At 36.9% G+C, this 11,653-nt stretch overlaps 1 protein-coding gene across 1 annotated transcript; it reads left to right on the forward strand.

Annotated features, from left to right (window-relative positions):
• Window positions 1-1,287: 1,287 nt before the first annotated feature.
• zgc:158482 (uncharacterized protein LOC100009650 homolog) lies at window positions 1,288-10,933 on the forward strand. The gene is made up of 10 exons (XM_062432406.1): window positions 1,288-1,765; window positions 3,552-3,761; window positions 3,872-4,030; window positions 5,224-5,348; window positions 7,971-8,165; window positions 8,548-8,638; window positions 8,866-9,064; window positions 10,158-10,255; window positions 10,398-10,528; window positions 10,757-10,933. The coding sequence occupies exons 1-10, from the start codon at window positions 1,288-1,290 to the stop codon at window positions 10,931-10,933; spliced, it is 1,863 nt and encodes a 620-aa protein (XP_062288390.1).
• The last annotated feature ends 720 nt before the right edge of the window (window positions 10,934-11,653 follow it).

Raw genomic sequence — 11,653 nt, forward strand, 5'->3', positions numbered from 1 at the left:
ATAACAAGATAAAAACAAGATAATGAAGATAAAAACAAGATAATTAAAATATTGCACAACAAGTTAAATAGTTCAAATATTACAGAGACGTGAACATAGCAGTATCTGTACATAATACATGAAAGGCACTTATGCATGGCAGGTAAACCTAACAGTGCAGTATAACAAGGATTTGCAGTATGAATGAGGTGTACTTGTTATTACAACTTTGATACAATGGAGTATGAAGATTTAATATATTACAAATTTAATATGCATAATATCATCATGAGATTATTAATACTGAAGCATCAGTGTCTAAGCAGCATGTTACTGTTGTAGCTGCTGCAGGTGGAGCTAGTGTCAATTACTTTGTTTAATCCAGTGTTCTCCAATCTAGGGGTCGGGCCCCTCCAAAGGGTCACCAGATAAATCTGAGGGGTCGTGAGATGATTAATGGGAGAGGAAAGAAGAAAAAACAAAGTTGTGAGACACAAATCTGTTTTCTAATCTTTGATTTTTGATGATTAAATATTGGATCATTTAAACATTTATTGGAATCAGACCACATGAGATGTTTAGAGAGTTTAAGGAAAAATCACTATTTGGTGGAGCTGTTAACAACTCATAAACATCTCAAATTTAAACTTGACTACACACTGCTTTTTGTAAGATGTCAAAATCCAAACCGTGTTATATAACCCATTGTGTTAAATCTTCATCTTTCTTTCTGAAATCTAATAAGGTATAAACATAAAGTAGCATCAAATGGAACAACTCAAGTAAAGTACAAGTACCTCATAACTGTCCTTAAGTAGCCTACAGTACTTTAGTGAATGTACTTAGTCCTACCCTAACCCTAACCCTAACCCTACCTGCTGGATTGAACTGACCCGGTCAGGCTGCAGAGTGTTTACATGTCACTGCAGCCTCTCTAACTGACCCTGACACTGATCCTCTGTCAGACAGATAAATACTCCTACATTCTTTATTTTAGTTATTCTCTTAATGACTCTTTAATGAGCTCTGTAAGACAAGTTTTTAAGGCGCCTCTTTCTTTCTTTTCTAGAAAAGCAGTAATTCTTTACTACAAAACACATGGCATTGCTTCTGTGCAGTGTGCAGTTCTCCTCAATCGTTAAATATTCTTAATTATTCAGATATTTGACCCTTTCTATGCTTTTAATTTGAGACAAAGCCCCGCCCCACTGAACAAAATCCTTATTCCCCACATTCCCCAGTTTGCAGTGGGGGCTGCTCGCTTCTTTTTTTGTTACAGGATTTGTAGCTTTTAAAGTAGAAAACAGGATGGAAACATGTATTTCAGTCCTTTTAGCAACTATCCTCATCATACCATTCGCTCTGAAAACGTTCACACCTTATGTCTGGGCGGATATCTTGTACGTCGGAGAGCTGCTTCGGATTTTAGTGAAGTTTGTTTCGAGGCGAATGAGAAAACCTTTCTTCTTTGTTTTGGATCGTTTCTTGGAGCAGACCGCTGCGCACCCAGACAAGCCCTTCGTTGTGTTTGAGGATGAGAGCTTCACATTCGCCGACACAGACAAGAGGAGCAACAAAATCGCCAATGCACTTAAGTCTCACCCTCGGTACAAAGCCGGAGACACCGTGGCTCTGTTCATGGGGAATGAACCAGCCTTCATGTTTACCTGGCTGGCTTTGGCTAAATTGGGCTCTCCTGTTGCTCTTCTCAATTACAACATCCGCACCAAGTGTCTGCTGCACTGCTTCAACTGCTGCAAGGCCAAAGTGCTGATTGCAGCCCCAGGTATACCTACGTCTTTATTTTTGTCTTCAAGTGTGTGTGTGTGTGTGTGTGTGTGTGTGTGTGTGTGTGTGTGTGTGTGTGTGTGTGTGTGTGTGTGTGTGTGTGTGTGTGTGTGTGTGTGTCTTTTTAAAATGAGCAGTAACTTCAAGTTTAGGACTTGAAGCCAAATGATTTATGGTCTCTGGTTCCAGTTTTTCTGCCACGCCTCCAGTTTCAAAAAGCTTTTTATGTTCTTAATGGAATATACTTTGAAAACGCGTTTTGGTCCATCATGAGGCACAGATTAGGCAAATAAATGGCCTCAGTATTATCTCCAGATTTTCCATAGAAAGTTTAAAGAAAGTGTTTTCATCAAACATGTAAAGGGATTTGAGGATTTATCCTCAATGGACTCCTGCCAGACTGATCCAGCAGCCATGTTGAGTGCAGGGGAATATGTAAATATTTACCATCTGAATTTAATATGTATTTGATTGTAATCTGTAATGTAATTATTGATAATCTGTAATTATTCAATAGAAATTGAGGTAATTTACAAGCTTATTTGACATGAAAGAGGATTTAAGCGTGCTAACAGCGTCCATTTGAATTAAATATGTATTTGATTGTAATCTGCACTGTAATGCATAATAATCTGTAATTATTTATTATAAAATTGAGGTAGTTGATACGTTTATCTGACATGAAAAAGGATTTAGTACTTTATGCATCTTGTGGATTTACTATTTACTATTCAATCCTTGCAGTTTGACGTTCTCCTCTATATTTAACTTAATTTTTAATTTCCTGTGTTTATGATCTAATGCTTGTTTATTTCTGTTTGCATTGGCCTTTTTTATTTATTGCTATTTTCTTTTCCCTGTGAAGCACTTAGTGAAAAGTGGTATGTAAAAAGTATATTATTATAATTATAATTTGGTTCATAAGTATACTTTAGTTCATTTTGTTATGCATTCAAATACTGTACAGGTGCAATATTGCAGGAATCTGGAGCTGAAATGGTGAGAAATGTTAAGGACAATTCCCCAAAGCCCAAGACGCAATGTTAGCTGTCTTGTATTATCCTGATCAACAGCGCCAAACCCAAATATATTCAGTTTACTATTATAGAAGACTAAATAAACCAGAAATATTCAAATTAGAGAAGCTGGAACAAGATCATTTAAATAGACTAATCAATTAAATGACTGTTGATTAAACTGTTGCAAACTTATTTTTAATATTGGATTATTTTCTTTACAATACCTAGTCATCATACCAAAGGAGACTGTAGCAACACCTGATATTTAACATGAGTAAAGAACATCAAATCTACTTTTGTTATTTGGATATAACAGACATCAGAATATGTTCATGAGCCAACCAGAGTGGTCTTAAAAGTAAAGTGACTAGAAATGACTACTACTCATAGTTCACTGATTACAGCATCTGTCTTCCAGTCTAAAAAGTCAGTGAAAGTTGCAGCTCACAAGGTTTTTGCTGATAAGGTTGGGTGTTAATTTTTCTGTAAAGCTGTATGATTCATTCCCAACATCAAGGTTTCAAGGAAGTTTCATTATCATTCCAGAGCATGTTGGTACATGAAAGGGAACAAATTAGGTACACGGGTACTGGATTAGAAAATATGAATATGAATAAATGTGAGGGAAGATAAGCAGTTATCCATGTGACCTCAATTGCACATGCCCATACTTGCAGCACAAGGTACAGCACAATATCTTGGCAAGACAATGTATAAATTGAATCTCAGTAATCTCAGTGGTTATAATTGTGTGTCCTGCTCCAGAGCTTAAGGAAGCAGTGGAAAAAGTGCTGCCCTCACTGAGCGAGAAGGGCGTCACCGTCCTCCTGATGACCAAACACTGTGACACATCTGGACTCGAGAGCTTCTCCGATAAAGTGGACCATGCAGCAGACACACCGATCCCTCGATCCCTCAGATCACACATCACATTCAAAAGTCCTGCAGTTTATATTTACACCTCTGGAACTACAGGTATCAGATTGATACCCTTCCTTTTCTTTTTGATTGTTTTTTTAAATTTCATGTGATTATCTAATATCTCCAACAACAACCATCTTCAGCTTTCAGTGTTTGTGTTTCAGGTCTCCCAAAGGCCGCTGTGGTCAATCAGAACCGCCTCCTAACAGCTCTGGCTGTTTTATCCTCAAATGGTGTGTCGTCTACTGATGTCATCTACCTCAACTTACCTCTGTACCACACAGCTGGATTCATTATAGGCTTTATTGGCTCCATTGAGACAGGTGAGACAATGAAAAGTAGCTAAAACCGCCTCGGACTACAGTCTTTGAGAAGGCTTTGAGACTTTGAGAAGGCTGTGTGAGATTCCTTAGTGATGAATGAAATATTTACTGAGAAAACAAGGACTTGTTAAGTTTTTTTTCCTGACATTTCAGTCCTTTACCCTGCTAGAAATCTGTATTTCACAGTGTACAGAGTTTTAAATCTAAAGTCAAGTGGGACATTCACTTCTCTGGCTGTTTGAATCCACACCCAGAGGCTTCTGCCCTCAAATTATCAAACATTTTGGGTTCATAATATATCATACAAAAGACTAAATTATTGTACACTCTGTTGAGTTGCAACTTGGACATGATCCCTCACTGAGTTCCCACCTGCAATCCCTCACAATTAAGTGCATTTGTTGGAACACACAACCCAGCTGGAGGTATCACCTGAATCGCAAAGTATTTTCTCATGCACCAGCTGTGTGTGTGCCCTCTCAAGATTGTGCAGGTTCATGAAAGTGGTTCTTCTGACTCAAACAGAATTGAACCTGTTTCCACTGCACAATACACAGAAAGTGACGCAGCTGCTCCTCTTTCTCTCTCTGGGTTTCTTGCCCCTGCACAACCAAATCAAAGAGTCTTTTGTCATTGTGAATCAGTAATCTGAACAGAGCTGGGTCAACCAAGACCAGATTACCTCTATTTTCTAACAGCCTTTTTCAAAATAGGCTAAAGTTCACGCTCCTGTTAAATATCTGGTGAGGCCTGAGTTGCACACATATTAGGAGAAACCCACACATAGCAGTCATGTTGTGAACTAAATACATGAGTTTCTGGAGGTGTTTAAGCCTTATGTAAATTATAATTATTAATGTCTAATTCAGCTAATTGAAAGTAGAAATGGTGGGTAAAAATAAATATACTGTATGCTACAGTATGTACAGTACCTGTTAATACATGTTGGTATTTCAGGACAGTTTCAAAACACTAAACCTGCAGTTAATCATATGAATAGATAGAATATTTAGATATTATCATATCTAAATGGACATTAACTGGGCATATACTTTAATAGTTGAATATTTTATTTTCAAAGTTTTGAAAAGCAAATGTACTGAACTGAAAGCCATGAAAATGTAACTTGAGCATGTTCATGTTGTGTATCTGATAATCAAATTTTCTTTCATCTTCTCTGTCTGACCTTGAAGGATCGACCATCATTCTGAAGAGAAAGTTTTCTGCCTCGCAGTTCTGGGATGACTGCAGGAAGTACAGTGTGACCGTCGTTCAGTACATAGGAGAAGTGATACGTTACCTCTGCAGTACACCACAGGTAGGTAGGTAGGTAGGTAGACAGGTAGGTAGGTAGACGGGTAGGTAGGTAGGTAGGTAGACAGGTAGGTAGGTAGGTAGGTAGGTAGGTAGGTAGGTAGGTAGGTAGGTAGACAGGTAGGTAGGTAGGTAGGTAGGTAGACAGGTAGGTAGGTAGACAGGTAGGTAGGTAGGTAGGTAGACAGGTAGGTAGGTAGGTAGGTAGACAGGTAGGTAGGTAGACAGGTAGGTAGGTAGGTAGGTAGACAGGTAGGTAGGTAGACAGGTAGGTAGGTAGGTAGGTAGACAGGTAGGTAGGTAGACAGGTAGGTAGGTAGGTAGGTAGACAGGTAGGTAGGTAGGTAGGTAGACAGGTAGGTAGGTAGGTAGGTAGGAAGGTAAGCAGACCCTTGCAGCTTTAAAATCCTGACTGAAAAGCATATTGTTCTCAAGCGATTTTAACTAAATGTCTTTAAAAATCAAGTTTTTAGAAACTTTAAAAACGTTTCATTTATTTATTTATTTTTATTATTTTACTCTTTTATTTCTTCATCATAAGACCTTAAAATAAACAGTAGCCTAATATTCAAGTGGGAATAATATTTGTTTTTGCAGCATTTTAAAGAGCTAATGTTTGCTATGCTAATACTAATATTTAGTAACCTTTCATTTGAATAACTTTCTTGCCAATGAAAAACAGGTTTACAGGATTTGCTTTATTTTCTTTGTGGGAAAGCTCTGTAGCAGTGCTTTGATCATGTGACAGTTAATACTCTCAGTTGAAACTCAAACCAGTGGCATTCCTGTAGGGTTGACAGGAGACTGAAGTGACCCTACATCACACTCAGTGGCAGGGAAACATAGATGAAGATTTTGACAGAATGTAATTAAATGGTTTAGTGAAAAACATTGGACACAAGTAAACCATTGCACAGATGCAACATTAGTCACATACGGTGGGTTGACAGATTGATATATTAGTCAAGCCACTATTATTGACCTTTATCTATTCCTTAAATACCAGTGTTTTAATTACCAGAGTGATTGCTATTAAAACAAGCTCACATTGGATCTTTGGCAAGGCACTGTGGGCATGAAGTGTCCTCATTGCCATCTGAGCTACTGTAGAAACGCTTTCACCCAAGACAGATGGAGAAGCAGAACAGTGCCAACAGGCTGTATCGAGTCAGAGATAACTTTCCAAATGTGTACATTCTCACAGTGCAGCGCACACAGCTGGCTTACAAAAATAGAAATCGTTAAATCCCAACTATCAGTTTCCAGCCTTCTGCGTCATAATCTGTAGGTGTTTAATGACATGCAACATTATAGATAGATATAACTACCATTGGTTGAGATAATAACTAGACATTGTTCAGGATCATGTTATCATTTTGGGATATCATAAAGATGTATTTCCTGTATTTAGAAATACTGTAAATATTCTGCTTACATATGTAACCATTCAGAGTATCTTCTTGCATCACATGAAGAGCAGTCTCAATTTACTGCATGACCCCGTGCCACTCATAGGAGGTGGTTTTTCTGTATCTGGTCAACTCTAGGAATAGATGCTGGCCTTTACTCAGGAAGACCATATCAAGTAACTTGGCACCCATGATCTCCCTTGAATGTCCTAGTATTTCACTGTAGGGTCACATTTATCATAGTTATTAGGTATTTGTATGATTTTTTTAAAGGAATGTTTAATAGTCATTTATTCTTTATCTTTGCACTAAATGTTACCTGATATTGTTTGATGGACTGTTGTTGTGTTATATGTGCCTTGTAAGGTGTCCTTGAGTGCTTTGAAAGGCGCCTTTAAATAAAATGCATTATTATTATTATTATTATTATTATTATTATTATTATTATTATACACACAGGTATTACTCAGTATTTGATCAGAAAGACGCTTTATCTTAATTAAGGGCTTAATTGGGGAACTTAACTTTTTATTATAAAGCATATAACATATATATCACATATATGTGTGTGTGTGTGTGTGTGTGTGTGTTTATTGTACAGATTATTGTGTCTTGTACAAATTGTAGAGAATGCAGCAGCCAGACTACTAAAAAAAGAAAAAGGAAAGAAATCGTATCACTGCACTCTTAATGTTGACTACCAGTTTTTTACCAAGATTTTACTTAAAAATGTTAAGGCATTTTTATGGCCTAGCTCTGAATTATATACCAACCTACTTTCAGTCAGAGCCCTTCAGACAGAAACTGGTTGGCAGTTCCCATGTTCAGGTGTAAGACTGAAGGACAAACACTGACTTGCAGAATCATCATCTCAAAATGTTGTTGTTGTTTTTTTTTAACCTTATTCTCTTATTTAATTTGGGTAAATTTGTCAGTGTATGTATTTTTCTATTTTTTTTGTTGTTGTAATAAAACACTTTGTAATTTTGATAAGTTCAATATACATAAACTTTATTATTGTTATTATTTATACACACTTAAGCTTTCCATCCTTACTGTATAAGAGCTGACGTGTGTTTTTTGGCCTTATCCCGATCAATTCTTCTATCTTTGATAAACTATTTCCAGTTCTCATTCTAGTAGGTATTCATTGTTCATTTTCATTTTTTTAATGTAAACCTTCCAAAATGTTTGACCTGTTGTGTTGGTGTTTTCAGAGAGAAAATGACAAAGACCACAAAGTAAGACTGGCCATTGGCAATGGTGTCAGAGCAGAGATATGGAGGGAGTTTCTCAATCGCTTTGGGAAGATTCAGGTCAGAGAGTTTTATGCCTCCACTGAGGGAAATGTGGGATTTGTCAACTACGCGGGGAAAATAGGAGCTATTGGACGGGTCAACTTTTTGCATCAGGTAAGGAAAGAAAAAATCTGTTTTTGTTTCTTTTAATAGTGAGGATTTTTTTTTTTTTCTTTTTTTTTTTTTTAGAGTTTATTAGTGTGTGTGACAAAACAATCAGTCCTCTTAGAAAATATTTTCCGACTTTTCAACTGCATCTTACAGGCCAGTAAGAGACTGTGAGATGCAGTTGAAAGCTAGTAAGTGAACCTTGAGTTGATTCTGAAACATTGTGCATCGTGTTTATGTACTGAATATCACCAATGCATACAGAAATGTTGGAATCACAAATATGTCATATGTCTCTGTAAATAAATATGGGAACTATATGTTTTATTCTGCTGTCTGTATAAAGAACATTTTATGCAATTTTGATGTCCTTTACTTCCCCCTGTAGAAGCTGTTTCCCTACACCCTTATCAAGTATGACACAGAGAGAGATGAGACGATTCGAGATGCTAACGGCCTCTGCATAGAGTCAGCCAAAGGTGAAGAAACTTCTGCTGCTGTTAATATTAATTAGACCTCTAAATAACCAATTTTAAACCCTATCTCAATGCTCTTGCCATACATTTTTATTCTTACTCTTTGCACAATGACACATCTGCATCTCATAAGCAGGGTTTCCAACCAAATCAGGACCCTGATGATGATAAATAAATGTTGAAGTATTTTGTCAATAGAAAAGTAACCATCTCTTGGCTTCATCTTGAAGGTGAAACAGGACTGCTGGTGTCGAAGATCACAGATATCGCCCCTTTTATTGGCTACTCCCAGAATGAAGACCAAACGGAGAGGAAAAGGCTTCGTAACGTTCTCAAGAAGGGAGATCTTTACTTCAACACTGGTGACCTAATGAGGATCGATAAAGAGAACTTCATTTACTTTCAGGATCGTGTTGGTGACACATTCAGGTACAACGCCTGTGCATTATTTGTTTCATGATTTTTACGTAGACTGTCGTCAACATAATTATTCACATAGATATTTAATTAATTAATTATCCATTATAAGACTTATCATCAAATCACAAATGCAAAGCTAAAAGATTAGTGAATGAAATGTTTTGAGGTCTTTGAACTGTAGAGGGTGAAAAGCCTGTCAATGTTGAGAGTGAAAAGCCTGTCAAGGAAAGTAGTCAATGGGCCAGTGTGTTGGATTTAGTGACATCTAGTGGTGAGGTTACAGATTGCAACAAAATGATAACCCCTTGACCTCACTCCTCCCTGTTTGGCATGTAGGAGAACCCATGGTGGCTGGGAAACTCGCAAAACATGAAAGGTCCTCTCTAGAGACAGTGTTTGGTTTGTCAGTTCTGGGCTACTGTAGGAACATGGTGCAAAAACCTTTGGAAGAGGACCTGCTCCCTATGTAGAGCTAATGGAAACACAATTCTTAGTTTCTGTTTCAGTAATGAAAACATACTTATTAATATTATATTCCATTCTTGCCAATAGATCCCCTTAAATCTGACACACTGGTCCTCTAAATAATTAATTAAATCTTTAAGAGATGTTTTCCACTTTTCTATGAAAATTTGAAAGACCAAATTCTTTATACTTGATTGATTAAAAGCTTAAACAAAAAGGTTGAATGTTTTTCTCCAAATGAAGCTTTGATTTTACTTGCGTCTTTATATTTTCATTAAGAGCCACGTACTGCTTGAGATTTTAAGGCACAATCCATGACTGTCAAAACTGGAGAAAGAAACATTTTTCAAACTCACAATACCAACAATTCTGAATAATAATTATATATAATACATTTCCTAGTATTGTGGGCAATTCTCAGCAGTTCTGTACCACTAAATATGCACCAGGCTGATTTAGAATAACTATGAGGTTCAGGGCAAACTTCTAGTCAATGCCCAGACATGAGATTACAGAGTGCAAAACAAAAACAAGTTTTTGTTTCCCACATGCACAGACCAGTAAGATGTACTGCTGCCTTAGGGAAAAACAAAAAACAAAGCAAAACTAATGAAGTGACTCTTGTTTGAGCCTATAGGTGGAAAGGTGAGAATGTGGCCACGACTGAAGTGTCCGACATCCTGACTATCAGTGATTGTCTCAAAGAGGCCAACGTTTATGGAGTCCAAGTGCCAGGTGATGATCACCTCCTCTATGTTTAATAAAAATGTGAATTCTAAATGGTAGAACTACAAAGAAAGACTTTAATAAGGTCATAAATAGCTACATTTTTGTCATACATATATGCTTTTTTGTGATTTTGTTTGACCTTTTTTAGGGCATGAGGGGCGGATAGGGATGGCAGCTGTCACTGAGAGGGAAGGCACCCAGTTTGATGGAATAAAAATATATAACCATGTGGTTAGTTACCTACCGTCGTATGCCCGACCACGCTTTATAAGGATACAGGTAATTTTTATTTCACAAAACTACATTTGTAAAACTAACAAGACACAAAGTTAGTGGTCAACTTTTGTGTCATCTTGTCAAAATGTGACAGTGATTTTCATTTTCTTTAAAGTCAATATCTTTTTTTAGAGTTAGACATTGATTTATTATTATTGACCAACATTTAGAGATGGTGGTAATATCTTATAATGTACTTGAGTAAGTGTTTTGTACTTTTCCTCTGTCCAGAATGCCGTAGAGGTGACGGGGACTTTCAAGCAGATGAAGGTGAAGTTAGTGGAGGAGAATTTTGATCCAGGATGTATCCAGGACCCCCTCTACATCCTTAATGATAATGAGAAGAGTTATGTGCCGCTGACGGCTCAGATCTACACCTCTATCATATCAGGAAACATCAAACTATGAACAGGCTTTTAGTTTCTGCTAAGTGTGCCTGGCCACATACTGTCGATACTTTTATTAACTTCAGCTCAGGGACTGAATAGAACTTTTTTAATAATACTTTTATCAGTTTTGTGTAGTAAAACAACATGTAGACATGAATATCCTTTATTAAAAGCAGTAGAGGGAAATTACAAGTGCAGGGTTTATTTGTAAGTACAGTACCCATGTTGGGGGCTGGATTCAGCCTAGAAGAGGAAGAGGGAGTTTGATCATGTAGATAATGTATTTACAAGCATGATGACTGCTTTCCATCATGAGGACGACCACTTTTACTTCATTCAGTCTGATAAAGGTGTTGAGGAGTGTTGCTGTTGGGATGGTGAGACATGTGAAAGACGTGCAGCATTAATCAACAGATAGTATGGTATTGTAAGAGGTCATTTTGAGTAGTCTTGAAAGTATTGAAAACAGGAAGCCAATCTTGGCAACCTTCAGACATGACAGTAGTGTTAGTGTAATGAGACTATTGTGATGGTGTTCATGGAGAAAAAACTTAATGCTATTTTATAGATCCTTTAACTTTATACTAATTACAAATTATGAGAAAAAACAGGGAATAGTTAAGTTGATTTAGTAACACAGTTCAGTGTGTGTCAAACGATATATTAGCATATTAGCTTATTTCAGAAATTTTCAAAAGATAGCTGCGATGTTACTGATATATCTTAGGAAATTTCTTTG

This window comes from Scomber scombrus, chromosome 1 (genome assembly GCF_963691925.1).
Source record: "Scomber scombrus chromosome 1, fScoSco1.1, whole genome shotgun sequence".
In the NCBI taxonomy this organism is placed as follows: domain Eukaryota; kingdom Metazoa; phylum Chordata; class Actinopteri; order Scombriformes; family Scombridae; genus Scomber; species Scomber scombrus.